Below are 27,936 nucleotides of genomic sequence, written 5' to 3' on the forward strand. Positions count from 1 at the left end.
ACATTCCTGTATCAAACCATTTCACATACATTGTGTCCCGAGTGCTTTGTCCGGCGCCCTGCCTGCATTTTTACTGTTCTTTCTGCCTGGAAACTGAGAAACCTCCATGGCATCCAAAAAGCGTCCCTTTAGGTCAAAAGCGGTTTTAGACCGGCTAGAGAACAGCGATAGTAAATCAGAACCACTTGCAGAATTGAGTGATAATGATTCGTGGGGGGAATTCCTCATCAGACACTGAAAACGATTCTGCGACTTTGCTCAGCGATGTGCGAACTTGGCGCTCTATTTCAAATGTCAGTGTTTTTGGTTTGGTTATATTATTGAATTAAATGTATTATTATTATATTATTATTTTTTATGATTATTTATTAAATTATAATTTATGATTTCGTGTTTCAAATTTTATCCTACCCGGGATCAGGGGCGGACTGACAACTCATGGGGCCCCCGGGCATTAGGGGATCATGGGGCCCGTGTCCCAAACTCAAAAAAGCCTATGAAAGAGGTACCAGGGGCATCTCATGGGGCCCCCTACTGACCCCGGGCCCTCGGGCAGTGCCCAAGTTTCCAAATGGTCAGTCCGCCCCTGCCCGGGATGTTTACTAGACTCTTGTTCGGACAGATTTCAGTGAGTTATTCCTAAAAATGAAAGGCCTACAATAAAAAAAAATACATATTTCCATGCAAAAAAATGTACCGCTTTGAGCACAGAAATATGGACATAATCAGACCGCTAGGGAGGTTAAGTTAACAACACCCCAAAATCGGTCCGCAAAATGCAGTGCGATGTGCAGAATTGGATCGCATAGGTGTGAATATCCATGCGATCCGATTCTAGTGCGGCCTCAAAAAAGAGAATGATCATCGGGAGATCTCGCTGTTGGAGTATCCAAACCCTCTAAGAAGCCAGGGGGGCTGATTTAGACCACGAGGCTCCACCAGTAACTAAAATATCACTTTTGAGTGGACTGGCCCTTTAAGCGTCTGCCATTATGAATACAGTCCTCATGTACTTATATAACTATTAGGCCCTGTAGCTTTTTACTAATTGGGCGACGTTTCATGGCAGCCTCTCCAGATTGCTCAAGGACGTCCCTGATAATTGCACCGGCAGGAGCTGGCCAGTGCAGCCAAAACAAAGCAAGCCATTGAAGCGGAGGCTGAAGCGATCTCTTTCTTCCTGCCATTGTGCTGTCAGACCTCCCTGTGTCACGCTGGCTATTTTTTGCTCTGTGTAACTTGCACCCCTGTATTGTTAAGAAACAGCATCGCTGTGCACTTTGGCTGCGAGCAAATCTCAGCAAGCCTGCTGATGGCCCTCCCACCATCACTTCCCCTCGCTGAAGTTGACACCTGAATGAATGCCAAGCCCCCCCTGACTATATAAAGCCCAGGCATTTCCAGGCAAGTTCACAATCCCAAGGCAGGAAGGCGAACCATTTAGATCCAGGCACCATGCTCATCTCTCCCCTCCAGCGCTGCCTCTTCTACCTCTCCTGCATCCTCTTTAAAAGCTGCTTGTCCTTCAAGAACGATGGCACGGAGATCCTCTACTCCCATGTGGATAAACATCTGCTGCACGCCACCAACAGCAGCTCCATCAACCAAGCCCGCAACGGGGGCAGACACCCACTCAACTCGCCCGTGGACAGAACGAGTGAGTATCCCTTTAATTATGTTCCTTATCGTTGTTTTTGGGTTCTTCAGTTTTCGAGGGCGATTCGTACTAGTTCGTACGTGGCGATATTTTAAGTCGAATTACAGGAACATGTTGCTACTGACCTGGTGTAGTTCTATTGATGAGTACAGTAGACATATAAAAACATAGAAGAGTGATGTCAGAAAAAGATCAAGTGGTCCATCAAGCCTGCCCCTTTTTATATATTTATTGTTTGCATCTTCGGTTATTGATTCATTTTTTGCCTTTTTTTAAACCTATTTGGATATAGATCGATCTTTATTGTAAGCATGTTTAAATTCTCTTTTAGTTGATTGACCCACTACCTCTGCTGGAAGTCTGTTCCAAGCATTGACTACTCTTTCAGTACAATAATATTTTCAAAATTTCCTTGTGTACTTTTCTCCTGGTCATGTCCCCGCTGTTCTTCATCATGTCCCCATTGTTCTTGATCTTCACTTCATATTGAAAATTCTGTCCTCCTGAACCTTATCCATACCCTCAATGTATTTAAAGGTTTCAGTCTTTCTCTTCTTTCCTCGAAGCTGATCATACTACGTTCTACCAGTTTCTCCTAATATGTTTTATCTCTCAGACCTTTCACCAATTTTTGGTGCCGATCTCTGTGCTCTTGGTAGACCTTCGCTTCATACTGAAAATTATGCCCTCCGAAACCTTATCCATACCCTCAATGTATTTAAAGGTTTCAGTCTTTCTCTTCTTTCCTCGAAGCTGATCATACTAAGTTCTACCAGTTTCTCCTAATATGTTCTATCTCTCAGATCTTTCACCATTTTTTGGTGCCATTCTCTGTGCTCTTGGTAGACCTTAGCTTCAAAATGAAAACTGTCCTCCTGAACCTTTTCCACACCCTCAGTGTATTAACAAATTTCAGTCTTTCTGTTCTTTCCTTGAAGTTGAACATACTAAGCTTCTTTCCTCGAAGCTGATCATATTAAGTTTTACCAGTTTCTCCTAATATGTTTTATCTCTCAGACCTTTCACCATTTTTTGGTGCCGATCTCTGCGCTCTTGGTAGACCTTAGCTTCATACTGAAAATGATGCCCTCCCAAACCTTATCCATACCCTCAATGTATTAAAAGGTTTCAGTCTTTCTCTTCTTTGCTCAAAGTTGAACATACTTCATTCTACCAGTTTCTCCTAATATGTTTTATCTCTCAGACCTTTCACCATTTTTTGGTGCCGATCTCTGCGCTCTTGGTATACCTTTGCTTCATACTGAAAATGATGCCCTCCCAAACCTTATCCATACCCTCAATGTATTAAAAGGTGTCAGTGTCTTTCTTCTTTCCTCAAAGCTGATCATACTAAGTTCCACCAGTTTCTCCTAATATGTTTTATCTCTCAGACCTTTCACCAATTTTGGGTGCCAATCTCTGCACTCTTGGTAGACCTTAGCTTCATAATGAAAATGATGTCCTCCTGAACCTTTTCCACACCCTCAGTGTATTAAAACATTTCAGTCTTTCTCTTATTTCCTTGAAGTTGAACATACTAAGCTCTTCCGGTTTATCCTGATATTGTTTATCACTCAGACCTTTCACCGTTTTTTGATGAAAGGTCTCTAGACTCTTGGTAGACCTTCAGAACACCATTCCTAAAATATGATACTTTAGCCAAAGTTCCAGGGGGCAGTGTGTTCCACAGCAAAGTGTCTTGGTAAACATTTAGAACAAGATATTTTTTTTTCTGAGAATGTTTAAATTCATTGTTGTTTGACTCACCACCTCTGCTGGATGTCCGTTCCAAGCATCAGCTACTCTTTCAGTAAAATAATACCTTCTAAGATTAGTTCTGAACTTTCCTACTGCTAGTTTGAAGTCATGGCTCGTGTTCTTAATTTTAGTTTCATATTAAAAATACTGCCCTCCTGAACCTTATGCATACCCTCAATGTATTAAAAGTCACGTCCCCCTTTTCCCTCCTGTCTTTGAGACTGGACATATTAAGTTCCTCCAGTCTCTCCTTATAGATAATCCCTCAGACTTTGTATTTTGGTGCCGATATCTGGACTCTTGGTACACCTTCAGGACACTTTATTTAAACAATGTGGCATTTTAGTGGCATTATTCCCAGGGATGATTTGCCTCCAAACCTGGCATTTATCAACATAATGCCTTGGTGGACCTTCAAGTCACTATATTTCAGTATAGGTCTATGCTTATCCAAAAGAATTTTATTTTTTTATTTAAATTCACTGTCTCACTACCTCTGCTGGAAGTCTGTTCCAACCATCAACCACTCTTTCTGTAAAACAAAAATGTTTAAACTTTACTCTTGAACTTTCCTCCTCCTAGTTTGAGTCATGTTACTCTGCTCTTGGTCTTAGTTTCATACCTTATTCACACTCCTTCATACCTTATTCACACCCTCGATGTATCATGTAATTTTCTATCGTTCCTCGAGGCTGGACATAGTGTTTATCATTCAGACCTTTTACCATTCTTGGGTTTAATCCCTCAGACTATTCAGCATTTCATAATATTATCCTTCAGACCTTTCACCATTCCAGAGTTTATATCCCTTAGACCTTTCACCATTCCAGAGTTTATATCCCTTAGACCTTTCACCATTCCAGAGTTTATATCCCTTAGACCTTTCACTATTCCAGAGTTTATATCCCTTAGACCTTTCACCATTCCAGGGTTTATATCCCTTAGACCTTTCACCATTCCAGGGTTTATATCCCTTAGACCTTTCACCATTCCAGAGTTTATATCCCTTAGATCTTTCACCATGCCAGGGTTTATATCCCTCAGACCTTTAACCATTCCAGGGTTTATATCCCTCAGACCTTTCACCTTTCCAGGGTTTATATCCTTCAGACCTTTCACCATTCCAGGGTTTATATCCCTCAGATATTTCACCATTCCAGGGTTTTTTATCCTTCAGACCTTTCACCATTCCAGAGTTTATATTCTTTAGACCTTTTGCCATGCCAGGGTTTTATCCCTCAGACCTTTCATCCAAGGGTTTATCCCTCAGATCTTTCACCATTACAAGGTTTATATCCCTCACACCATTCACCATTCCAGGGTTTATATCCTTCAGACCTTTCACCATTCCAGGGTTTATATCCCGCAGACCTTTCACCATTCCAGGGTTTATATCCCGCAGACCTTTCACCATTCCAGAGTTTATATCCCTCAGATCTTTCACTATTCCAGGGTTTTTATCCTTCAGAGCTTTCACCATCCCAGAGTTTTATATCCTTCAGACCTTTGACCATTCCAGGGTTTTATCCCTCAGACCTTTCATCCAAGGGTTTTATCCCTCAGACCTTTCACAATTCCAGGGTTTATATCCCTCAGATCTTTCACCATTCCAGGGTTTATATCCTTCAGACCTTTCACTATTCCAGGGTTTTTATCCTTCAGAGCTTTCACCATCCCAGGGTTTTATATCCTTCAGACCTTTAACCATTCCAGGGTTTTATCCCTCAGATCTTTCACTATTCCAGGGTTTTTATCCTTCAGAGCTTTCACCATCCCAGGGTTTTATATCCTTCAGACCTTTGACCATTCCAGGGTTTATATCCTTCAGACCTTTCACCATTCCACGGTTTATATCCTTCAGACCTTTCACTATTCTGGGGTTTTATCCCTCAAACCTTTCACCATTTCTGATGCCAATCTCTGGACCCTCTCTCACACTTAGGAGACCTTTAGGACACTTTGGAAAATATTATACTTTAGTTCAAATCCCAGGGATAGTTTTTCGCCAAGCCTGTGTATTTATGAACATAGCGTCTTGGTAGACCTTCAGGTAACTATCTTTCAAAAAATATGACACTTTATCAAAATTCCAAGGAATGTTTTGCCCACCAAGACTGTGTATTCATCAAGATTGCGCCTTAGCAGACCTTAAGGACAGTATGTTTCGAAAATATAACATTTTTTTACTAAGCTAATCCTGATAACCTTTGGCTTTTGAAAAGGGGCTCATCGACAAACTTAAAAGAGTGTTAATAGATGGTACAATTTCAGGAAAAGAGAGATTGATAGCAAAAACGGTCAGTTTAGTAAATCAGGGGCATTTCCAGGGACAGATCCTCAGAACATGAAGAACTGGGACAATTGGTAGGTGTGCGTGTCTTTAATGAATGGACTCACTACCTAGAAGTAAGATGTGAGTGCTTGTGTCAAAAGTCTACAGAGCTAGTATGGGAGATGGATGACACCTGTCAATGGAGTAGAATCGATCAGAATTAAAAAAAATTGGGGAATTTCTGTGCATTGTGTGTGTATGATCAGCTGTATTTGGAAACCATTGACTTTGGTTTCTGCTGCAGAAGAGCTTGCAATCTAATTTCTGCACCCTACCATAATTATACATAAAATGGGCAATGACCTGACAGTTAGCCTGTTATAGGAAGTCAAACAGATAGCTCTAGGCATGCACTACATAGAACTCTTGCACAGCAAGTTGTTGCTACCAACCACTGAGCAGGTAACATTGTACCTAGAGATAATACCTGGGTTGGTGGACAGTTTGTGTTGTCCGTTGCTGTCACATGAAGGTAAGTCATGTGATTTCCTAGAGCCGTCTGTCTCAATCTTTTGATCCACAGAGGAAGCATTTAAATATTTTTCAGGTCTCAAGGAACCCTTGGTAAGATGAGTCTACTGGAGGTCATTGGGAAAATGCCCCTTGATGGGGGTAAGTAGGATTGGATGAATACCCTCCTTACAGGGGTGACCAGAAAGACACCCTTGCAGTCATGTCAGTGGCTCTGCCAAGTGGTTTTGGACCTGGAACTATGCAGGCACCATCAGATGGGAGGTCAGTTAGCCAAAGCTCAAGGAACCCCTAGCTATCCCTTGAGGAACCCTAAGGTTTCACAGAACCCTGGCTGAGAATGGCGGCCTTAGAGTGTACGGCTTTGGTTCCCAACTTACCACTAGGGGCCACATGGTACTTGCTATGTGGCACTTGGTAGACCTCAGCTGTCAGTACTAGAAGAGGCTATAATGACAGAGAGCTCTAGCACTCAGTCAGTCTCCGACCACCACTGTCTGAAGTCTCTGATGACCTCCTGTCCTATGTTGAATATTATGTGTGGTCCTCAAGTGTTCTCAGGGGCCACTGCTGAGATCCCCTTCACCTTGTAAGTTGGAAATCACTGGCATATTTTGAGGTGTGCCATGTACAGCCGTCAGCTCTCCTGTCATAGGATCCGGCATTTATTTGAGTTAGAAGTGCTCTGTCCCAGGAGGAATCTGTATTTATCACAAGCGACGTATTTATATTGGGTTACCTGCCGGGGTATCTCCGTCTGATGGCCGTTGCTCATTAGACTTTGTTCACCTTGTCACTTGCTACAAAGTTACAATCTGATCAGTGGGGGGTGCAGACTGAGGAAATGCTTCCTCCTGCCTGCAGCAGGCTGATGCCATCATCTCAGTCTGGGCAAAGTCACTGACTAGAGCTCAGGGAGATGGTAAAATGTGGAGCTGTTTCTGGAGAACACTGTTGCTGTAAATTGGGGCATGTCCAGGATTTCTTCATGGAGACTTGTAGAGTTACTGAGAGCTCCACCTTAAAGCGAACCTGTCATGCTGGGAATTTCCTTCGGTACATATTAGTGGCCTGACTGTCATTCTCAACCTTTGCCAGTGGCTCAAGGTCCTGAACAGCCATGCAACTGGCATTTTCAGGAATGAAGATGACAGCTTCCATGTTTCTCCCAGGACAGGCCTCCTTAGCGCCGTGTGTGGGGTGGAAAAGAACGGATAGATGTCTATTGTCCCTTATTGGAGCACACAACAGATTAGGACATGTGGATCCCTATGGGAAAAGTACAGACGTGTCCATTCTGAGAAAGGACTAGTGATGGTATTGGAATCCATTGTTCACCAGCTTGATGCAGAGACCCGTGGTGCCCAGTCCATACATGCGTCTGAATTGCAGCACAGGGGCCTGAGTCCACTAACCACCCCAGTCCAATCACATTTGCAAATGTTTGCCTTGCAGCACCGGATCCTGCTTCCAGTTCCTACCAGGGAATTGAGGTCCTAGGTCCACTTTCCATGACAATCAATGCACATTTCCAAATGTCGGCCTTGCAGCACCGGATCCTGCTTACAGTTCCTACCAGGGAATTGGGGTTCTAGGTCCACTTTCCATGACAATCAATGCACATTTCCAAATGTCAGCCTTGCAGCACCGGATCCTGCTTCCAGTTCCTACCGGGGAATTGGGGTCCTAGGTCCACTTTCCATGACAATCAATGCACATTTCCAAATGTCGGCCTTGCAGCACCGGATCCTGCTTCCAGTTCCTACCAGGGAATTGGGGTCCTAGGTCCACTTTCCATGACAATCAATGCACATTTCCAAATGTCGGCCTTGCAGTACTGGGTACTGGTTCCAGTTAATACGCCGTTCGAGGCACATTTGCAAAATCGGCCTTGCAGCACTGGGTCTTGGGTCCACTTCCCACCAGGGGCACTATCTGCATGGAGTATGCATTCTCTATACTGATGGGCCAGTTGGCTCTGACCACAAAAATGGATACCGTTGCATTGGTTGACTTTTACCTAAACTGCCCATGATGGTGATATTTGTACACTAATCTAATAGGAGACGGTAAGGTCTGCTGACAGCAGGGGCGGACTGACCATTTAGCCACTCGGGGTCAGTAGGGGGCCCCATGAGATGCCCCTGGTACCTTTCATAGGCTTTTTTGGGTGTGGTTTAAGTGTGGGCGAGGACACAGGGGCCCCATGATTTCCTTTTGCCCGGGGGCCCCATGAGTTGTCAGTCTGCCCCTGGCTGACAGTATACAAAGTAGACCCCATTCACATGTTTTTGCACGCATTTACAAAGTGCGTCTCGCTGGCAATGCGTTCATTGTTAACAACACCCCAAATGCGACAAGCCTTAAAACCCGTTCACACCATCGCGTTTTGTGAGCGCCAAAGCACGGGATCACAGTGAACTAAACGCACATGTAAGCGACTTAGCATTAGAATCTATGAAGACTGCGCTGCGGGCGGTGCGTTGTGTTTTTGAAATTCCATCCTTTTTCAAAATGCAGGCTACATTATAGTCATTGGCAACGCATGGAAAATGCTCTAAAAACGCAATGCACGTTTATTTGTGCGTTTTTTAAGTCACATATTTTCATTTTTCCACGTGCCTGCAGGAAGAAAACGCACGTAAAATGCATTACATTCAAAAAGGCGTAAAAATCGCGTTGTACTTGTCATGGAAAAAATGTGCCTTCTCTAAGGCTAGGTTCACACCTAAGCAGTTTGCGTTTGATCCGTTTCTGCACTGCGTTTTCTGGTACATTTTTGCCACATTTTTGATGCGTTTTGCGTTTTAATTCCACTTTTTTTTTTGTTGCTAGACAGATTTAAAACACAAAACGCAGCAAAAACGCAATACATGCTTTTCTGCAGCGTTTCCATTTGCATTGCGTTTTTGCCGGGTTTTCCTTTTTTTATATTTGTTTTTCCTTTTTGTATTTTTCTTGTTGCTAGGCAGATTTAAAACACAAAATGCATCACAAAAGCGGCAAAATGCATCAAAAATGCATAAAAAACGCAATATATGCTTTTCTGCAGCATTTCCATTGAAGCCTATAGAACAAAAAATGCAACTTTTTTGCGTTTAAAAAAAGTCCCTGACCCTTGCCAAAAAACGCACCGGGTGAAAACGCAGAGATGTGAATGTGTCCCATAGGAAATCATGGTAAATGGACTGTAGTGCGTTTCTGCAAAACGCTTAGGTGTGAACCCGGGGTCCATTCACACTTTTGCGTTACCGCAATAGATTTTGTTGTGCGATTTTCACATGAGTTCGTGTGTTGCATATGGGGCAACCCCAACCTATTCACTTCATGGGCTTCCCTATACACAACTGTCACCCGAAAAGACGCTCCTGCTCCTTTTTTTTTTGGGGCGAGGAGCGTAGCGCATTTATAAAACCTGCGTTTTGCCGCAATCGCCACATGATCGCTTCGTGTTACGATTGCAGTAGAATCGCATCTTACTTGTGGTGCCATGAAAGAATAATGGCACCCAAAAGCGCCGTGTGCCGCGATTTGGGATCGCAGCAGAATCGTGGCAATCCTGCCCACAACCCAAATCGCACACCTGAGCGTTTCATGAATACACACTTTTGTCTTTTTTTCCGTGCATTTTAGGGCCACCTTCATACGGCCACTCAATTTAAATAGGGACATGTGCATTCCAGTGCATTTTTTTATGCATTTTGATACATTCCAGTGCATTCCAGTGCTTTTTTTGATGTGTTTTGATACATTCCAGTGCGTTTTTGCATGCGCGTTTTTGCATGCGCATTCCAGTGCAGTTTTTATGCATTCCAGTTTATTTTTCCCCTTTCTTTTTCTTCAATTTAAATAAGGACATGTGCATTCCAGTGTGTTTTTTTGATGCGTTTTGATACATTCCAGTGCATTCCAGTGCTTTTTTTGATGTGTTTTGATACATTCCAGTGCGTTTTTGCATGCGCATTCCAGTGCAGTTTTTATGCATTCCAGTTTATTTTTCCTCTCTATTTTTTGTCAATTTAAATAGGTGCATGTGCATTCCAGTGCGTTTTTTGATGCGTTTTGATACATTCCAGTGTGTTCCAGTGCATTTTTGATGCGTTTTACTGCGTCTTGATACATTCCAGTGTGTTCCAGTTCTGTGAAAAAATGCAGCCTATTCTACTTTTTTTTCTGCAACCGGAACGCACTGCAACTGCAAGCACTGATGTGAACTATGACATTGCAGGGGCGGACTGACAACTCATGGGGCCCCCGGGCAATAGGTGATCATGGGGCCCCTGTGTCCTTGCCCAAACTCAAAAAAGCCTATGAAAAAGGTACCAGGGGCATCTAATGGGGCCCCCTACTGACCCCGGGCCCTCGGGCAGTGCTTGAGTTTCCAAATGGTCAGTTCACCCCTGTGACATTGACAACCATATCACCGACTTTCTGTGCGTTTTGGATGCAGAAAAAAAAGCAACTGAAATTCATGTCGTGTGAACCGACCCCCAAGGTTTGCGCACGTTTTAGCCTCACATTTGTAAAGTGTTTTTCCATGCAGAGAAATGTGCGTCAGCTGGCTGTGTCTGCTATTAACAAGGAATGGCACCGCGAGTGCGGCGTAATTTTTTTGCGCATCTTGTGCGAAAAAATTGCGCGATCGTTCAGGGGCGATCGGGGCCAACGGTGAAGGTGTGAAAGAACCAGGGGCGGGCTGACCATTTGGAAACTCGGGCACTGCCCGAGGGCCCGGGGTCAGTAGGGGGCCCCATGAGATGCCCCTGGTACCTTTTTCATAGGCTTTTTTAAGTTTGGGCAAGGACACAGGGGCCCCATGATCCCCTATTGCCTGGGGGCCCCATGAGTTGTCAGTCCGCCCCTGCAGGGGCCCCATGATCCCCTATTGCCCGGGGGCCCCATGAGTTGTCAGTCCGCCCCTGCAGGGGCCCATGATCCCCTATTGCCCTGGGGCCCCATGAGTTGTCAGTCCGCCCCTGGAAAGAACCCCAAGTAAATATCATTTGTCAAAAATAAGATACTTTGTATCGGTCAGATTGTTTCCTAATATTCTCCCGCCATGGAACGCCGCGGGACCTCCAGCCAGCGTCACACTGACACCCGCCTTGTCCTGGTGTCAGAGATATCCTCAGTGTGTGACAGGTAACCGTACACTGCCCCCCTTCCACTCCCCCAATCCTTCTAATGTTACCCCCCCCCCCCCCCCCCGCAGAGCTGAATGGCTTCACTACAAGAAGAACGTGTTTCCTGATCTCCCGGTGACACCGCCACGTCCTGCCCTATACAACAAGGCACAATAGGTTAGCTGAACACCCAGGGAGACCACACCCACCCCGCGTGAAAACGCCTGATGGCGATTGTAATAAAAGTGCAAGTAATGTGTCAGTGTAACACTTCCAGGTATTTATTACCTCTCACACAGATCACACTACACCCCTGACAATGCCTTCCTCTGCCTTTCTCTCCAGAAGGACAGAGCCATCTTTGTTCAGGCATCATTCAGGACCATCATCTTCCTCCTGGACTGGGATCCTAATGTAAATCCTGGTGCTCCTGCAGAGCTTAGCTGAGTTCACAAATGTCTGACACAGATCAGCCCCTGCTGCAGCCTCTCACCTTGCTACAAATATTACAATGTACAGTCTGGTCACAGAGGGAAAGAGGACTGAGCAAATGTTTCCTCCTGCCTGCAGCAGACAGGTGGCGTCATCTCAGCCTATGCAAAGTCACTGGACAGGAGCCCAAAGATGGCTTTAAAGTTACTGAATCCCCAACAGTACAATCAGTCTGTAGATGCAGTAAAGCATGCTTGTTATACTCACTGTGGAACCTAAGGGGTTAATCCTCCGCATTGTGTAAAAAGGCTGTTTGATCCTGTCTTCTCTGCTCCTCCTCTTGTTCAAATGTTCACATCTTATTTCTTGATAAGACAGGCTGAACCCTAGCCATTCTGCACATGCTCAGTTTAGTGTGTATTGCTAGAGACGTTTTTCTTTTTTTCTTGGGAGAGTGCAACAGGGCCAATCAGCACTGTCCAGAGAGAGGTCATGGGTTCTGCATCCTCCTAGAGCAGAAGTGTTACTAAACCCACAACAGTACAATCAGTCTGTATATGCAGTAAAGCATGCTTGTTATACTCACTGTGGAACCTAAGGGGTTAGTCCACTGCATTGTGTACAAAGGCTGTTTGATCCTGTCTTCTCTGATCCTCCCCTTCTTCCACTGTCCCAAATCCATCTGCTGATAGTACAGGGCTCTAGGAGTCACTCTGTACATACTCAGTTTGGTGTGTATTGCTAGAGAACTTTTATTTATTTGCGAGAATGTGATGTTATCAGCACAGGAACAATCAGCACTGTCCAGAGAGAGGGTTAGGGGTTATGCAGCCCCATAGGACAGTCAGTGGAAAATGAAAACTCCTTCTACAAGATTAACTAGTGCTCTGGTGGACACTGATAGAAGTCACAAGACTGCTATATACTGCTGATGAGAAAAGGGATTTAGCAGTTTATATTTACTAAAATAAATTAATTTCCATGGTGTGTGTGATGTGGGAGACCGGATATAGTGAATGCGGGGTCCAGGGAGACCGGATATAGTGAATGCGGGGTCCAGGGAGAGCGGATATAGTGAATGCGGGGTCCAGGGAGACCAGATATAGTGAATGCAGGGTCCAGGGAGACCGGATATAGTGAATGCGGGGTCCAGGGAGAGCGGATATAGTGAATGCGGGGTCCAGGGAGAGCGGATATAGTGAATGCAGGGTCTGGGGAGACCAGATAAAGTGAATGCAGGGTCCGGGGAGAGCGGATATAGTGAATGCGGGGTCCGGGGAGAGCAGATATAGTGAATGCAGGGTCAGGAGAGAGCATATATAGTGAATGCAGGGTCCGGGGAGACCAGATATAGTGAATGCAGGGTCCAGGGAGAGCAGATATAGTGAATGCAGGGTCCGGGGAGAGCATATATAGTGAATGCAGGGTCTGGGGAGAGCAGATATAGTGAATGCAGGGTCCAGGGAGACCAGATATAGTGAATGCAGGTTCTGGGGAGACCAGATATAGTGAATGCAGGTTCTGGGGAGACCAGATATAGTGAATGCAGGGTCTGGGGAGACCAGATATAGTGAATGCAGGGTCCGGGGAGAGCATATATAGTGAATGCAGGGTCTGGGGAGAGCAGATATAGTGAATGCAGGGTCCAGGGAGACCAGATATAGTGAATGCAGGTTCTGGGGAGACCAGATATAGTGAATGCAGGGCCCGGGGAGACCAGATATAGTGAATGCAGGGTCCGGGGAGAGCGGATATAGTGAATGCAGGGTCTGGGGAGAGCAGATATAGTGAATGCAGGGTCCGGGGAGACCAGATATAGTGAATGCAGGGTCCGGGGAGACCAGATATAGTGAATGCAGGGCCCGGGGAGACCAGATATAGTGAATGCAGGGTCCGGGGAGAGCGGATATAGTGAATGCAGGGTCCGGGGAGACCAGATATAGTGAATGCAGGGTCCGGGGAGACCAGATATAGTGAATGCAGGGTCCGGGGAGACCGGATATAGTGAATGCAGGGTCCAGGGAGACCAGATATAGTGAATGCAGGGTCCGGGGAGAGCGGATATAGTGAATGCAGGGTCCGGGGAGACCGGATATAGTGAATGCAGGGTTCGGGGAGACCGGACATAGTGAATGCAGGGTCCGGGGAGAGTGGATATAGCGAATGCAGGGTCCGGGGAGAGTGGATATAGTGAATGCAGGGTCCGGGGAGACCGGACATAGTGAATGCAGGGTCCGGGGAGAGCGGATATAGTGAATGCAGGGTCCGGGGAGACCGGACATAGTGAATGCAGGGTCCGGGGAGAGTGGATATAGTGAATGCAGGGTCCGGGGAGAGTGGATATAGTGAATGCATGGTCTGGGGTTTAGTAACAATTTAAGGCTCGGTTCAAGCTACTGCGACTTGAAAGTCATGTGACTCTGCATTGCGACTTGCTTGCGCCTTTCATGTGACTTTGGTAAGACAATAACCTGTAAAGTTGGATACTGCTGCATCACAGTCATGTAGATTAATACCATCCTTGCGACTTTTGTGAGGCTGACATTGCAGTCAATGGCACTGAGGTCACACCAAGGACACAAGAAAAGTAGTGAAGGAACTTCTTTTTCATTGGCTGCAATGTGAGTGGCATTGATGAGGACGGCACCCATTAAGATGAATATGTTTTTAGGTTTTGACTCGTCAGGCGACTTTTTGTGTCACAAGTCGCATCAAGTTGCATGGTAAGACGCATCAGTGCGAACCGTGCCTTAATGATAAGGGGCAGAGCTTCTTTCTTTTTTTTATGTTTCTCTATATTGTCACATTCAGGAAGGCCTAAAAGGTCATTGAAAATCTCTCAATGAACAATCTCTGTGACAACGTTGTGTTTGTCTGAACTATGGATACTGCAAGAGCCTGCATGAGCACAATGCCACAGGCTAGGCAATGACCTTTGTAGGCAGATTGAACATCTCACTACCCTGCTGAGGAATATCACTTTTCATGGACTAAAAGCAGAGTTCCACTCCACCTACCAAAAAATAAAAGTCAGCAGCTACAAAAACTGTGGCTGCTGACTTTTAAAAAACAGCCATTTACCTGTCCCTCGGTCCCGCGGTGTGTCCCCTGCAGCCCGTTTCATCGGCTGTCCTGGATTCTAGGAGGCCGCCATCTTCAGTGTGGGCACCCGGCTGTGACAGCTTGCGGCTTCACAGCCGGGTGCCCACTGCGCATGCGCAAAACGTGCTGCGCTTCATGAATGGTCCTGTAGTCTTCTGGGACCTGTCACGTGTCCCAAAAGACTACAGGGAGGGAGGACACCTTCCGTTTCCGATCGCCTAGGTGATCAGACCTGGAAGTGGGAGCGAGTACCTGTCAAATTCGGGTACCCACTCCCCCCCGCGCCCCAAAGGTGCCAATCCTTAATGGGGAGCGGAGGAGCAGTCCTTAAAGCCAAACTTCCCCTTTTGGGTGGAGCTCCGCTTTAAGTGCAGTAAGCCATCAGGCTAGGTTCACACCTATGCAGGTTGCGTTTGAGCCATTTCTGCATTGCGTTTTGCTTTTTTGCCCTTGCGTTTTTGCCACATTTTTTTTCTATATTTACTTTTCCTTTTTTTATTTTCCCTGTTGCTAGGCAGATTTAAAATGCAAAACGCATCAATAAAGTGGAAAAACGCATCAATAAAGTGGAAAAACGCATCACAAAAGCGTAAAAACACAATACATTATTTTCTGCAGAATTTCCATTGAAGTCTATAGAACCAAAAAACGCAACTTTTTGCGTTCAAAAAAGTCCCTGACCCTTTCCAAAAAATAAAAATATAATAGCGGACTAGAATTCTTCTTTTTCTTCTTCTTTTCTTCTTCTTCTTTTTCTTCTTCTTCCTCTTCTTTTTTTCTTCTTCCTCTTCTTTTTCTTCCTCGTCTTCTTTTTCTTCTTCTTCTTCTTCCTCTTCTTCTTTTTCTTGTTCTTTTTCACCTTTTTTCTTCTTATTTTGCTTCTTCTTCCTCCTCTTCTTCTTTTTCTTCTTCTTCCTCTTTTTCTTCTTCTTCTTCCGCTTCCTTTTTCTTCTTCTTCTTCTTTTTCCTCTTCTTTTTCTTCTTCTTCCTCTTCTTCTTTTTCTTCTTCTTCTTCCTCTTTTTATTCTTCTTCTTCCTCTTCTCCTTTTTCTTCTTCTTCCTCTTTTTATTCTTCTTCTTCCTCTTCTCCTTTTTCTTCTTCTTCTTCTTTTTCTTCTTCTTTTTCTTCTTGCAGGTCATGGCTCATTCGCAGATTTTTTATCGGTAAAACGATCGACCGATTTGCCCATCATTGCTGGGAAAATCGGCCGATCATCCAAATCGGCTGCATAAGTAAATAACCCCCTTTAAATCCAATTTTTCATATTCCCTCTTCTATATTTTACAAAACCTCTTCAGGCTGGGCTCACCCCTGGCGTTTCGTGAACGCGTATTTTTTGCATGCTGTTTGATTTGCGCCCTTTTTTACACATTTGTTTTCGCTTTACCCGCATAGGACAGCCCATTCATTTCAACGGTCTGCCTTATGTGCCGCAAAAGCGTCAACGTAGCTCATGTACCTTTTTGGGCATTACGTTTCGCACTTTTTGATTGGGTGTTTTAACGTGCCCAAAGAATTGTGTCTGCTTGCTGTGTTTGGGGTGGGGGGGGGGGGGGTTCATTAACAATGAAAGGCGCTGCAAACTCGTTTTCCACACAGATCATGAACATGCAATTTCGCACAGGTTCAGGAAAAGCTCAGATGGGAATGCAGCCTGTAGGATTTGGGCATTCATTCCCAACAAGGCATTTCTCCCGCAACTGTGTGCGCAATGTGTGCACGCCGCCATTGACAGTTCTATCCATGAGAAAGAAATAGAATGGTCACATGGTACATAGGCCTCAAAAATGGCACCTTACAGCGGTATTACACCCAAAGCCAAACATGTCATATATTGCAGATTACCAATCATTAGATCTGGTGGCTGCATTGGTTTTCTTTTTTAGGCCTTTTTTCCCCTCTGTTTTTACTTGGTGATCTGGCCAGTAACACACCTCCTGTAGTAGAGCCCTCCCACTCTGGATGAAGGAGCACAGCAGGCACAGCAGAAAGCAGCATGTTCATTCTGGAGGGGGGGGGGGTAGTGTTAGATGGACTAGCACAGTGGTCTCCAAACTGCGGCCCCTTGCTTTCTTTTATCTGGCCCTTAGGGCAATATTCCATCTACTGACACCAACAAAGGGGCATTATTCCATCCACTGACACCAACAAGGGGGCATTATTCCATCCACTGACACCAACAAAGGGGCATTATTCCATCCACTGACACCAACAAAGGGGCATTATTCCATCCACTGACACCAACAAAGGGGCATTATTCCATTCACTGACACCAACAAAGGGACATCATTCCTCCCACTGACCCCAGCAAAGGGTACATTTATTCCCAATGATTCCAGCGATGAGGCACAATTCCTCCCAATGACACCAACAATAGGACAAGGTTCCTCCCAATGACACCAAGGATAGGACACAATTCCTCCAATGACACCAATGATGGAGCACAATTCCTCCCACTGACACCAATAATGAGGCACATTTCCTCCCACTGACACCAACAAAGGGGCATAATTCCTCCCACTGACCCTAGCAAAGGGGCACAATTATTCCCACTGACACCAACAATGAGGAACAATTCCTCTCAGTGACACCAATGATGGGACACAATTCCTCCAAATGGCACCAACGACAGGGCGCTATTCCTCCCACTGACACCAATGATGGAGCACAATTCCTTCCACTGACGCCAACAATGGGGCGCAATTCCTCCCACTGACACCAAAGACAGGGCACTATTCCTCCCACTAATACCAATGATGGGACACTATTCCTCCCACTGACACCAATGATGGGGCACTATTCCTCCCACTGATACCGATGATGGGGCACTATTCCTCCCACTGATACCAATGATGGGGCACTATTCCTCTCACTGACACCAATGATGGGGCACTATTCCTCCCACTGACACCAACGACAGGGCACTATTCCTCCCACTGATACCAATGATGGGGCACTATTCCTCCCACTGATACCAATGATGGGGCACTATTCCTCCCACTGATACCAATGATGGGGCACTATTCCTCCCACTAATACCAATGATGGGGCACTATTCCTCCCACTGACACCAACGACAGGGCACTATTCCTCCCACTGATACCAATGATGAGGCACTATTCCTCCCACTGACACCAATGATGGGGCACTATTCCTCCCACTGACACCAATGATGGGGCACTATTCCTCCCACTGATACCAATGATGGGGCACTATTCCTCCCATTGATACCAACAATGAGGCACAATTCCTCCCACTGACACCAATGATAGGGCACTATTCCTTCCACTGACACCAATGATGGAGCACAATTCCTCCCACTGACACCAATGATAGTGCAATGTCTGCTCCCACTTATGTCAGGCCATTTTCTACTCCCATTGACCACAAGCCAAGTTTGGAGACCCCCTGGACTAGCAGATTTAAATACACTAACAAATTGAATCCAAACTCCAGCTAATACTTTATAATCAGCTACAGCAAACATTTTTTTTTCCTTTTGAGATAAATGTATTTCATGAATAAATAGAAGCTGATCATTGTAAGCACCTCTGTACGTGGTCAATAGTTTGTCTCTTCCCTGTAAACTGATACATCTGGAAGAAAGCTTGTCCTTTTGAAAAACAACAGACTTGCTGGCCAGATCAGAATATGAAAATTAAAAAAAGCCTAAACGCATGCAGCCATCACATCGAAGAATTGGTAAGCCACAATATCATCAGTGTTTGCTTTCTGGTTTAATACCGCTTTAATAACAAATGCAGACAGAATGCTGGGTGACAAGGAGCATTTTACATCCACAATGGGAAAATAAAAGATATCGATATAGGAAAACGTTTTATTAATGCTGCATAGAATGTCGGTGTCATGTGACGTATTAGTCTCTGCGTCGGGGAATCTGCCATGACACCTTCCCTGCCCCCCCCCTGCCCCCATTCATCCATAGTGGCAGAGCAGGCTGAGCAATGGCCGGATCTCCCTCCGCTCTCACCTGTCTTTGGCTCTTAAGAAACGCAAAGTATCATCCAGACATCAAATACTTTGTTTCTGTTCCAGCGTTTGTTCTCACTTCCTGGTGGAACGCGTCTCCAGGGGCCCCCGGCGCAAGCAAACACATCCCCATTTTTAATGAAAGCATTGCCTCCCTCCCATCAGCGGATCTCCAGGGTGATGTGTCTGACGGGAGGGGAGAATTCCGGGTCACGCTTGGCAGGCTGGCTGCAGCCTGGGGCAGTTCAGTGCGCTGCTCTCTGATGGTTGTGAAATTTCAAGGTGCAGCCAACATGCTGCGATATTTAAAGCTGAACTCTGGGATTAGCAAATATGGTCTAAATCCATTCATCCTGTGTATTCTTCTTGAATCTCTGTGAGATCTGTGTATTCCTTCCAGATCTGTGCAGTAATCCAGTGTGAGACTTCCTGTCATAAAGACCACTCACTGCTTCTCTCTCTCTCTCTGTGCAGGGTGACCGGTCTTGTCTCCGCCCCCTCCTGTAGTTTTCTACAGGCAGCCTGTATTGGGTGGAGCCCTTCTGAGCCCCTCCCACAGCTCTGCTCCCTCTCCTTGTGTAGGGTGACTAGTCTTGTCTCCGCCCCCTCTTGTAGTTTTCTGCAGGCAGCCCGTAGTGGGTGGAGCCTGCTGAGCCCCTCCCACAGCTCTGCTCTCTCTCCTTGTGCAGGGTGACTGGTCTTTTCTCCGCCCCCTCCTGTAGTTTTCTGCAGGCAGCCTGTAGTGGGTGGAGCCTGCTGAGCCCCTCCCACAGCTCTGCTCTCCTTGTGCAGGGTGAATGGTCTTGTCTCTGCCCTTCTCCTGTAGTTTTCTGCAGGCAGCCTGTAGAAGGGGGAGCCTGCTGAGCCCCTCCCACAGCTCTGCTCTCCTTGTGCAGGATGGCTGGTCTTGTCTCCGCCCCCCTCCTGTAGTTTTCTGCAGGCAGCCTGTAGTGGGTGGAGCCTGCTGAGCCCCTCCCACAGCTCTGCTCTCCTTGTGCAGGGTGGCTGGTCTTGTCTCCGCCCCCCTCCTGTAGTTTTCTGCAGGCAGCCTGTACTGGGTGGAGTCTGCTGAGCCCCTCCCACAGCTCTGCTCTCCTTGTGCAGGGTGACTGGTCTTGTCTCCGCCCCTCCTGTAGTTTTCTGCAGGCAGCCTGTTTTGGGTGGAGCCTGCTGAGCCCCTCCCACAGCTCTGCTCTCCTTGTGCAGGGTGACTGGTCTTGTCTCTGCCCCCTCCTGTAGTTTTCTACTGGCAGCCTGTAGTGGGTGGAGCCTGCTGAGCCCCTCCCATAGCTCTGCTCTCTTTCCTTGTGCGGGATGGCTGGTCTTGTCTCCGCCACCCTCCTGTAGTTTTCTGCAGGCAGCCAGTATTGGGTGGAGCCTACTGGGCCCCTCCCACATCTGCCCTCTGTACAGGCTATGTACAGTGCATTGATTATTTTTAAATAGTAATATCTGGGTTTGCAAAGGCATTTGGGCACACAAAGTGGATTTATATACAACTGGTTTATGAAAGATAATTCTTGATGCATTGACCTCATCTTATTGCATACCCCTCAGTTTTCTGAGATGGCAAAGAGGGACACCTTTAACATAAAGTATGTAAGGAAAGGATACCCCCTCCCAAAATAGACACCAGACCCTCATACAAGCATGCAACCTGGCAGGTCAGGAAGGGGGGTGTGTAATGAGTTAGCCACCCTCCCTCTTCTGCACCATACCAGTCCATATGCCCTCAACATGGGGGGTGCTTTGGGGGGAATGAGCAAGCACCCCCAACCATACCAGGTCACATGCCCTTTTCACGGAGGGGGGTGAATTTGAGGGGGGGTTGAATACACCCACGCAGGTACAGGGAGAACATGAAAACTCCAGGCAGGTGGTGCCATGGTTGGGATTCAAACCAACGACCCGAGTACTGCCGGGCAGAAGTGCTAACCATTTAGCCCCTTTGCTGCCCAGGACATGACCTCAGGCAAGTAAGAAGAAACAACCTCAAAAAGTATCATTTAACTGAATTTAACAGTTGATGTTTGGAACAGACTTCTAGCAGCAGTATTGAGTGAATTTAAACATGCTTGGACCCAACATAGATCAATACTCAAAAATGGCAAAAACTTCAATGAATAAAATACCCTAAAAATGTAAAAAAAACTAACAAAAAAACCTGACAAAAATCATACTTGATCTTTCTCTACCATCGCTCTTCTCTGTTACTATGCATATTGATTCTATAAGGTACAAACTAGGGCCTAGGGGAATTTCTATGACTACAGCAGACCAGGTAGCTGCTACGGGGCCCAGAAGTGAAGGGGGCCCATTACTCATTTAGGCAGCACTTGAAAAACACATTTGGGAAAAAAATGAATGTTTATAGAACCTGATGTGTTCTGAAAACAATTAGTATTCTTTATTATTTGAGGATGGCCACGAGAGAAACATGGAGCCCCTTAATGGGGCCTTATCACAAAAAATTGTGGCCCGGGATAAAAAGTAAAAAATATTAAGAAGCAAGAGAAAAGATTCCCAGCATTTTCTAGCCTGAGGAGGATGACAAATGTATGAAGGTGAGGTGGAAACCAGACAAAAAGCACACTCTCACAAGATCAGAGCGAAGATTCCAGGACGTGGCGATGAGATGTTTTGGCGTGACCCATTGTCATCGTCCGGCCGTCTCTTTCCGCTGGAGGAGGAAGCAGTCATCACTTTCATTACTATATAAAAGTCTTGTGGAATTCCGTCTCTGCCTGCCCCTCTTTTGTTTTGTGATCTAGTGAGGGTTCTCAGGTTGCCTGTAAACATAATTAAAGTCATCACTTCCAAGATCTGACTAAACACGGAGTTAATTGAAGCTGTCCCGACTTGACCGTGCCGCTGGGTGAGCACATAAAATGGCCTGGCTCCTTTTTTATAGTCACAGGTAGACAATTGTCATTGAAACATTCCTATGTTCCTATTGCAAGATTTTCCTGTTTGGGTGACTTTTAGTCCTGGTAAGGATGGTCACAAGGACAAATAGAGAGGGCGAATCTTCCCAGCAATACAAATCTGGTTTTGACTCTTCCACGCTTTATACAAAAAAATAATTTTGGGATTTAGATACATTTTAATGATAATTTCACCTGAAGCAAAAGGTGTAACAAGGTCAGCAGACTTAGGTCCTACACAGGGGCGGACTGACAACTCATGGGGCCCCCGGGCAATAGGGGATCATGGGGCCCCTGTGTCCCTGCCCAAACTCAAAAAAGCCTATGAAAAAGGTACCAGGTGCATTTCATGAGGCCCCCTATTGACCCCGGGCCCTCGGGCAGTGCCCGAGTTTCTAAATGGTCAGTCCACCCCTGGTCCTACACCTACCCTTTCTTGAGCTGGCATTACACAGGCAGGCTTTCTCAAACTTTTCACACCAGGGAAACCACTAAAAAATTGTCCGGGTCTCAGGGAACACCTGCTAAAATAAATTCATCAGCGGTGATTGGGAAAATGCTCCTTACTTGGTTAATGGAAGAATGTCCCCTTAGAGTGGTGGTCAGAATGCCACCTTAAAGACAGCTAAAATGATCATTGGTATCATGCTACTGGCTCTGCAGGCACCATCACACAAGAGGTCAACTATGCTGGCACCATCAGATGGGAGCCACAGCTCAGGGAACCCCAACCAACCTCTGGAGGAACATTAGGGTTCCACAGAACTCCAGTTGAAAATAGTTGTTTTAGAAATTCTCAGTAGTCAAGCTCCTCTCCGAAAAGAAGGCCAATGATCAATTTAGGTGGTGGGCCAAATGATTTATGGTTGTATTAGCAGTAAGTAGTTCAGCATTCAATGTACAGCCTGAGACTCTTGGCACTGGAGCCTAAGCTAACTATAGACATGAAATAAAAATAGGAAAATACGATGCCTAAAATTCCTTCTTAGAACTTTCCATACATTTATGTCACCATCAGGTGTGAGCTTTGCTGGCCCCATCAGATGGGAGGTAAATGAGCCACAGTTTAAGGAACGCCAGCAAACCTCTGGAGGAAAATTAGGGTTTCATGGAACTCTGGTTGAGACTGGCTGCTCCAGAAAGCCTCAGTAATCAAGCTCCTCTTCCAAAAAGAAGGCCAATGGTCAATTAGATGGTGGGCTTTTGAAGGCCAGATCCAACTTGAATTGTTTATGGTTGTATTGGCTGTAAGTAGTACAGCATGCAATGCACAGCCTGTGACTAGCACTGGAGCCTAAGCTAACTATAAACGTGGAATGGAAATATGAATTCCGGCTGCTAAAAATTCCTTCTTAGTACCTTTCGTACATTGGAAAATTTGGCTAAGGGTACAAGCCTAGACACTGAGCAGGCACACTTGACTTTGTCTTATAGGCATAATAACAACTGTTTGAAGAATTTAGTTCAAATTAGATATTTTTCAGTCCCCGAGATTAGTGAGATAGTACATTGACGAGGGTTTATGTGAAATGATCACTTCAAGAGTTAGCCCATCCAGAAGTGATATCTTAATTATCAATGGAGCATGATGAGTTGGCTGAGCCCCTGACTTCTTTTATGTCTCAGATACTTGGATACAGCAAGATCGTCCTGCCATAGTTCTTGACTCTGCTCCTGTCCACCTGGGATTTTGGGTGTTCCCACTCATCTTTGTGTGTTCCAACTCCTCTTGCTACATTCTCCATAAAATAAAATCCAACAGAGGTAGTGGGAACTCCTCATAATAGGCACAGCAGATATGCAAATCCAGAAATAGAGTCCTCTAGAGACAGAAGAAACTGTCAAGGAGTTTAACTCTCTGGCATCTACCAAAAACTGAAATATGAAAATTGAGAGTGAATATTGTCCAATGGAGACAAATGCAGTTGTTATTACAGTTATTATTGATAGCAAAATATACATATAAGTATTTAATAATATTCATTTTATCTTTTTTTTGTAGACCATCATCAAGTTGGGTGCCGAGAACTGAGGTCCACCAAGTATATTTCGGATGGTCAGTGCACTAGTTTGAGGCCATTAAAGGAACTGGTTTGTGCTGGAGAGTGCCTTCCTCTTCCAATTTTACCGAACTGGATCGGAGGTGGCTACGGTCTCAAATACTGGAGCCGCAGGAGCACCCAGGAATGGCGTTGTGTCAACGACAAAACGCGGACCCAGCGCATACAGCTGCAGTGTGCTGACGGTACCAGCAGAACCTACAAAGTGACAGTGGTTACTTCCTGCAAGTGCAAAAGATACACCAGGCAGCACAATGAGTCCAGCCACAACTACGAAGGCAACGTCAAACCTATCCACCCCCACCATCACGGCCACCACAACCGGGACAAGAAAAGACCGAGCAAAATCAGCAGGCTCATCTCAAGCTAGGCTTGGGCCACCATAGACTGGACTTCATTGTAAACCCAGGGGACTCTGTCCCACTAGACTGAATTGGATATTTTTCTCCAATGGAACTCTCGGGTCACTCTCTGACCGTTAAAGCTACGTTACTGATATACAGATTTTTATATACCCTAATCTTTTTTTGAAGGACTAAGATTTTATTTTTGAGAATATCCGGGAAATTGGGAAAAGAACTGCCAAAGCTCTATGGCTAAAGCTGACAACTGTGTCAAACGTGCTTCAACCACATTTTAAGAAGTTAAATAGGCTTATTTATCAATGCAAGATAAGAGTGATGTTCTATGGGCAGTGAAACATAGTAACCAATCAGATTTTAGGAGAATGTGAATGGGCAAAGTGGCAGGTTCACTTGAAAGGTCACCCTAATACTTATCTCTTCCATTCTCCCCACCACTCTGTTTGCCTGTTGGAGCCCTAAGTCTAATGGACCCTCTCCCACTCCCTACATGCTCAGGCCTGGCGACTACCAAAGCACAGGGAAGAACGGGGGAAGGTCACATGCTCTCCCCATACCTAGAAGTACTGGGTATCTCTGAAGGTATTACAGATGAATGGAGTGTCATGGGTGGTGGGCCTGTCATGTTATGTAAACCTGTTATCTTGCCCTGAATAACAAAAACTTTCATTGGTTCAGAAGAAGTCAGAACAACTGAAGATGACTGCTGATTGGTTACTGTGGTACCTGCATTTTCTAAATTGTACTTTGCCTTATTAAAGGGAACCTGTCACGGCTCACAAGGGAAATACATGCAATCCCATTGCACATCCCCTTTCTGAAAGTGACCTAGGTCATGAAGCAGCGGGGGCTTTCCTTCTCAGATAATAGGAACAGGTACTCCCAACTTCTGAGTCACCCCTTGTCTCTGCCCCCCGACACCTCCGAGCACTGTCCCTTGGTTCCACCCCCTACCCACCTCTCAGTACTGCCCTTTTTATAGAATATAGGACTAAGCATCATTTTTTGGTGCTAAGAAATTTGTATGGAATAGGTTAATGATAACAAGAAAAGCAATAAAATAGATCCCCTGCAGCCAGCAACAATAGACCCCCCAGCAACAATAGATCATCTCATAAATAATAGTTCTGACCAGCAACAAAAGATGCCCTGTGAAAATATACCCCCCCAGCAACTCCAGAAACTATAGACCCCCCACCAGCAACAATAGTTCTCCCAGTAGCCAGCATGAATAAAACCTCCAGTAGCCAGCAATCATAGACCCTTCCACCAACTGTAGATCCCTCCCACCAAGATTGTCCTCCCAAGCAACAAAAGCACCCCCCTACAACAATAGACCCCACAAGCAACAACAGTTCTCCCCAGCAACAACAGACCCCCTCGCAACACAAAATATCCCCAGCGACAATAGATCCCCCAGCTCCTAGCATCAATAGATCATCCAGCACAGCTCAGCACCCCTTCCCATTAGGTACTTTCAGTGCTGGAGGTGCCGGAACTGTGTTCCCTCCGTTGGAAAAAAAAAAAAACTCTGTAAAGAAGGAGGATCGGCACGACATTTAGGAAACTAGCATTCCCTTGAGCAAATTGGCACTTATTTCTCATTTCCTTTTAATAGGGGCATTGTTCATAGATATATTTGGGGATTCATTTAATTTAATTTGTTACGGTGCAAAGTGCAATGATGTGCAGTAATCCAAAGAAGCCCGAGAGCAGCTGTTGGTGTCTAAAGGCAACAGTACACAGACATACACATATATATATATGAAATTCAATTTTCCTGAATTGATCTTTGGTGAGGGGGGCCTGTTAGGCTAAAAGTATGTCGACCGTCATATCCGACATTTTAAAGGTGTCATTTTTGTCATTCTTATCTTTTCTGCTTCACTATTCAATGGACTTTGTGTTCACTGAGAAAAGCCGTATTCACATCCATTAACCAATCGGGTAACGAGCAACAGCCCTGTTTTAAAATTTTTTTTTTTTTTTAATTTCCCTTGCACATGATTGGCTATTTAGAGTGAAAAAAAGCTTGACAGAATTTAGTAAGCAAAATGAACAAACACTGCTGAATAATGAGGATTAAACGTTACAGCGAGTGTTGTACAGCCTGAAGTCTGGAAATGGCAGCATCCATTCAATGTTTCTCACCCAGGTATCCTGTCTTATGAACTACAGGAGGAAGGGACTCTGCATGCAATAAAAACAGCAACCGTTTTTTATTTTAAAGAAGCCTACCCCTTTTAAGGATGGGGCAAGACTGAATAAATGGCTCTAAGGCCCCTTTCACGAGGGGACTGATGGGGTCCGCCTGTTCCTTTTTCAGGCGGACTCGATTGGTCGATCCATAGACTTCTATGGACTGGCGGGTGTCAACGGACAATAGTTCGCTGCAGTGGCGGACTGACAACACACATCCATTGGCAAGGTGGTTGGAATGGCATTCAAAATGCTGTGTTGCACCCAGGGGCGGACTGACAACTCATGGAGCCCCCCGGGCAATAGGGGATCATGGGGCCCCTGTGTCCTTGCCCAAACCCAAAAAAGCCTATGAAAAAAGGTACCAGGGGCATCTCATGGGGATCCCTACTGACCCCGGGCCCTCTGGCAGTGCCCGAGTTTCCAAATGGTCAGTCCGCCCCTGGTTCACTGACACCCACTGGCTTCCGATCCAATCCTGTACACCAAAAACAGACAGATGGGGATCCATCCGTCCAGACGTTCCCTATTCGTCCAGACGTTCCCCATCCGTCCAGCGGATCAGATTGGATGACAATCAGATGGAAACAAACAGACGGTCCGTTCGCATCTGACCGTTCCATTGAAATCAGAGGCAGTATCTGTGACCGCTCTGTAGTAGCAGAGCGGACAGAGACCTGTCATCCGCATGCTCAGCGGGGATCAGCAGAGAGATCACGCTGACGGATCCGCCCCGTCTGAAAGGGGCCTTAATGTAATGAAGCACTTTTATAGAAGAGTTGCGTTGTCCCCTTACATTCCCTTTAAAAGACGTTTCAGTTCATTTTTTTTCCCCCAATATAAAATGATGAGCAGTTATAAAAGAAAATATAATTAAAAATATTTATTTTTCAGAATAATTAGGCACCGTCTCTTGCGGCAGCCTGGAAAATCAAGGCGGCCTGTGGCTCCCGACCCTGGAGTGGTCTGAGAGCGCTCGAATGTGTATTTTCAAAAATGTACAGAACATTATATATAACTTACAGCAATTTTTTTTTATATGTATCAAAGTATTTTCTTACCGCTTGTAATTAGATTGCGTTCCGCCTCTTGTAGATAATGTAAAATAATTATGTAGTATTTGTGGTATATTTTTATTGTGATATTATTATTAGTACAGAACATGTGTTCAGTGTTTATTAAAAATTTATATTGTGCAATCAGAACAACGAATTCATTTCCTAATTTATATGTGTGTGCCCTTATCTTCTGGGCTAACAAGAGATTTAAAGGGAAACCAGAAATATCTAATGTACAGCAAAACCCCTTCATGATGAAGGTCAAGACAAGCCTGAGCCCTTTCGTTACCGGAGTTGTTTTTTGCATTTTTTGCACATTTTTAACAAATCATTTAAGGCCTGAAGGTTACACAAAACCCCCAAACATTATACATTTCTGAAAGCAGACACCCTAGGCTAGGGGTGTCAAACTGGCGGCCCTCCAGCTGTTGCAAAACTACAACTCCCATCATGCCTCTGCCTTTAGG

At 45.4% G+C, this 27,936-nt stretch overlaps 1 protein-coding gene across 1 annotated transcript; it reads left to right on the forward strand.

Moving 5' to 3' along the window:
• The first annotated feature begins 1,287 nt into the window (after window positions 1-1,287).
• SOSTDC1 (sclerostin domain containing 1) lies at window positions 1,288-27,619 on the forward strand. The gene is made up of 2 exons (XM_089659636.1): window positions 1,288-1,657; window positions 23,793-27,619. Exons 1-2 carry the CDS (start codon window positions 1,456-1,458, stop codon window positions 24,218-24,220), a joined length of 630 nt encoding a protein of 209 aa, XP_089515762.1. The 5' UTR covers window positions 1,288-1,455; the 3' UTR covers window positions 24,221-27,619.
• The last annotated feature ends 317 nt before the right edge of the window (window positions 27,620-27,936 follow it).

Source organism: Staurois parvus, unplaced genomic scaffold (genome assembly GCF_062004578.1).
Source record: "Staurois parvus isolate SC_StPar_1 unplaced genomic scaffold, SC_StPar_1.0 ptg001178l, whole genome shotgun sequence".
NCBI lineage: Eukaryota > Metazoa > Chordata > Amphibia > Anura > Ranidae > Staurois > Staurois parvus.

What these genes read in the sequence shown, in the direction of transcription:
- SOSTDC1 (XM_089659636.1), top strand. Translation starts at nt 1,456, where the DNA reads ATGCTCATCTCTCCCCTCCAGCGCTGCCTCTTCTACCTCTCCTGCATC. An exon ending in CTCGCCCGTGGACAGAACGA is followed by an intron (nt 1,658 to 23,792) that starts GTGAGTATCCCT and finishes TTTTTTTTGTAG; the next exon opens with ACCATCATCAAGTTGGGTGC.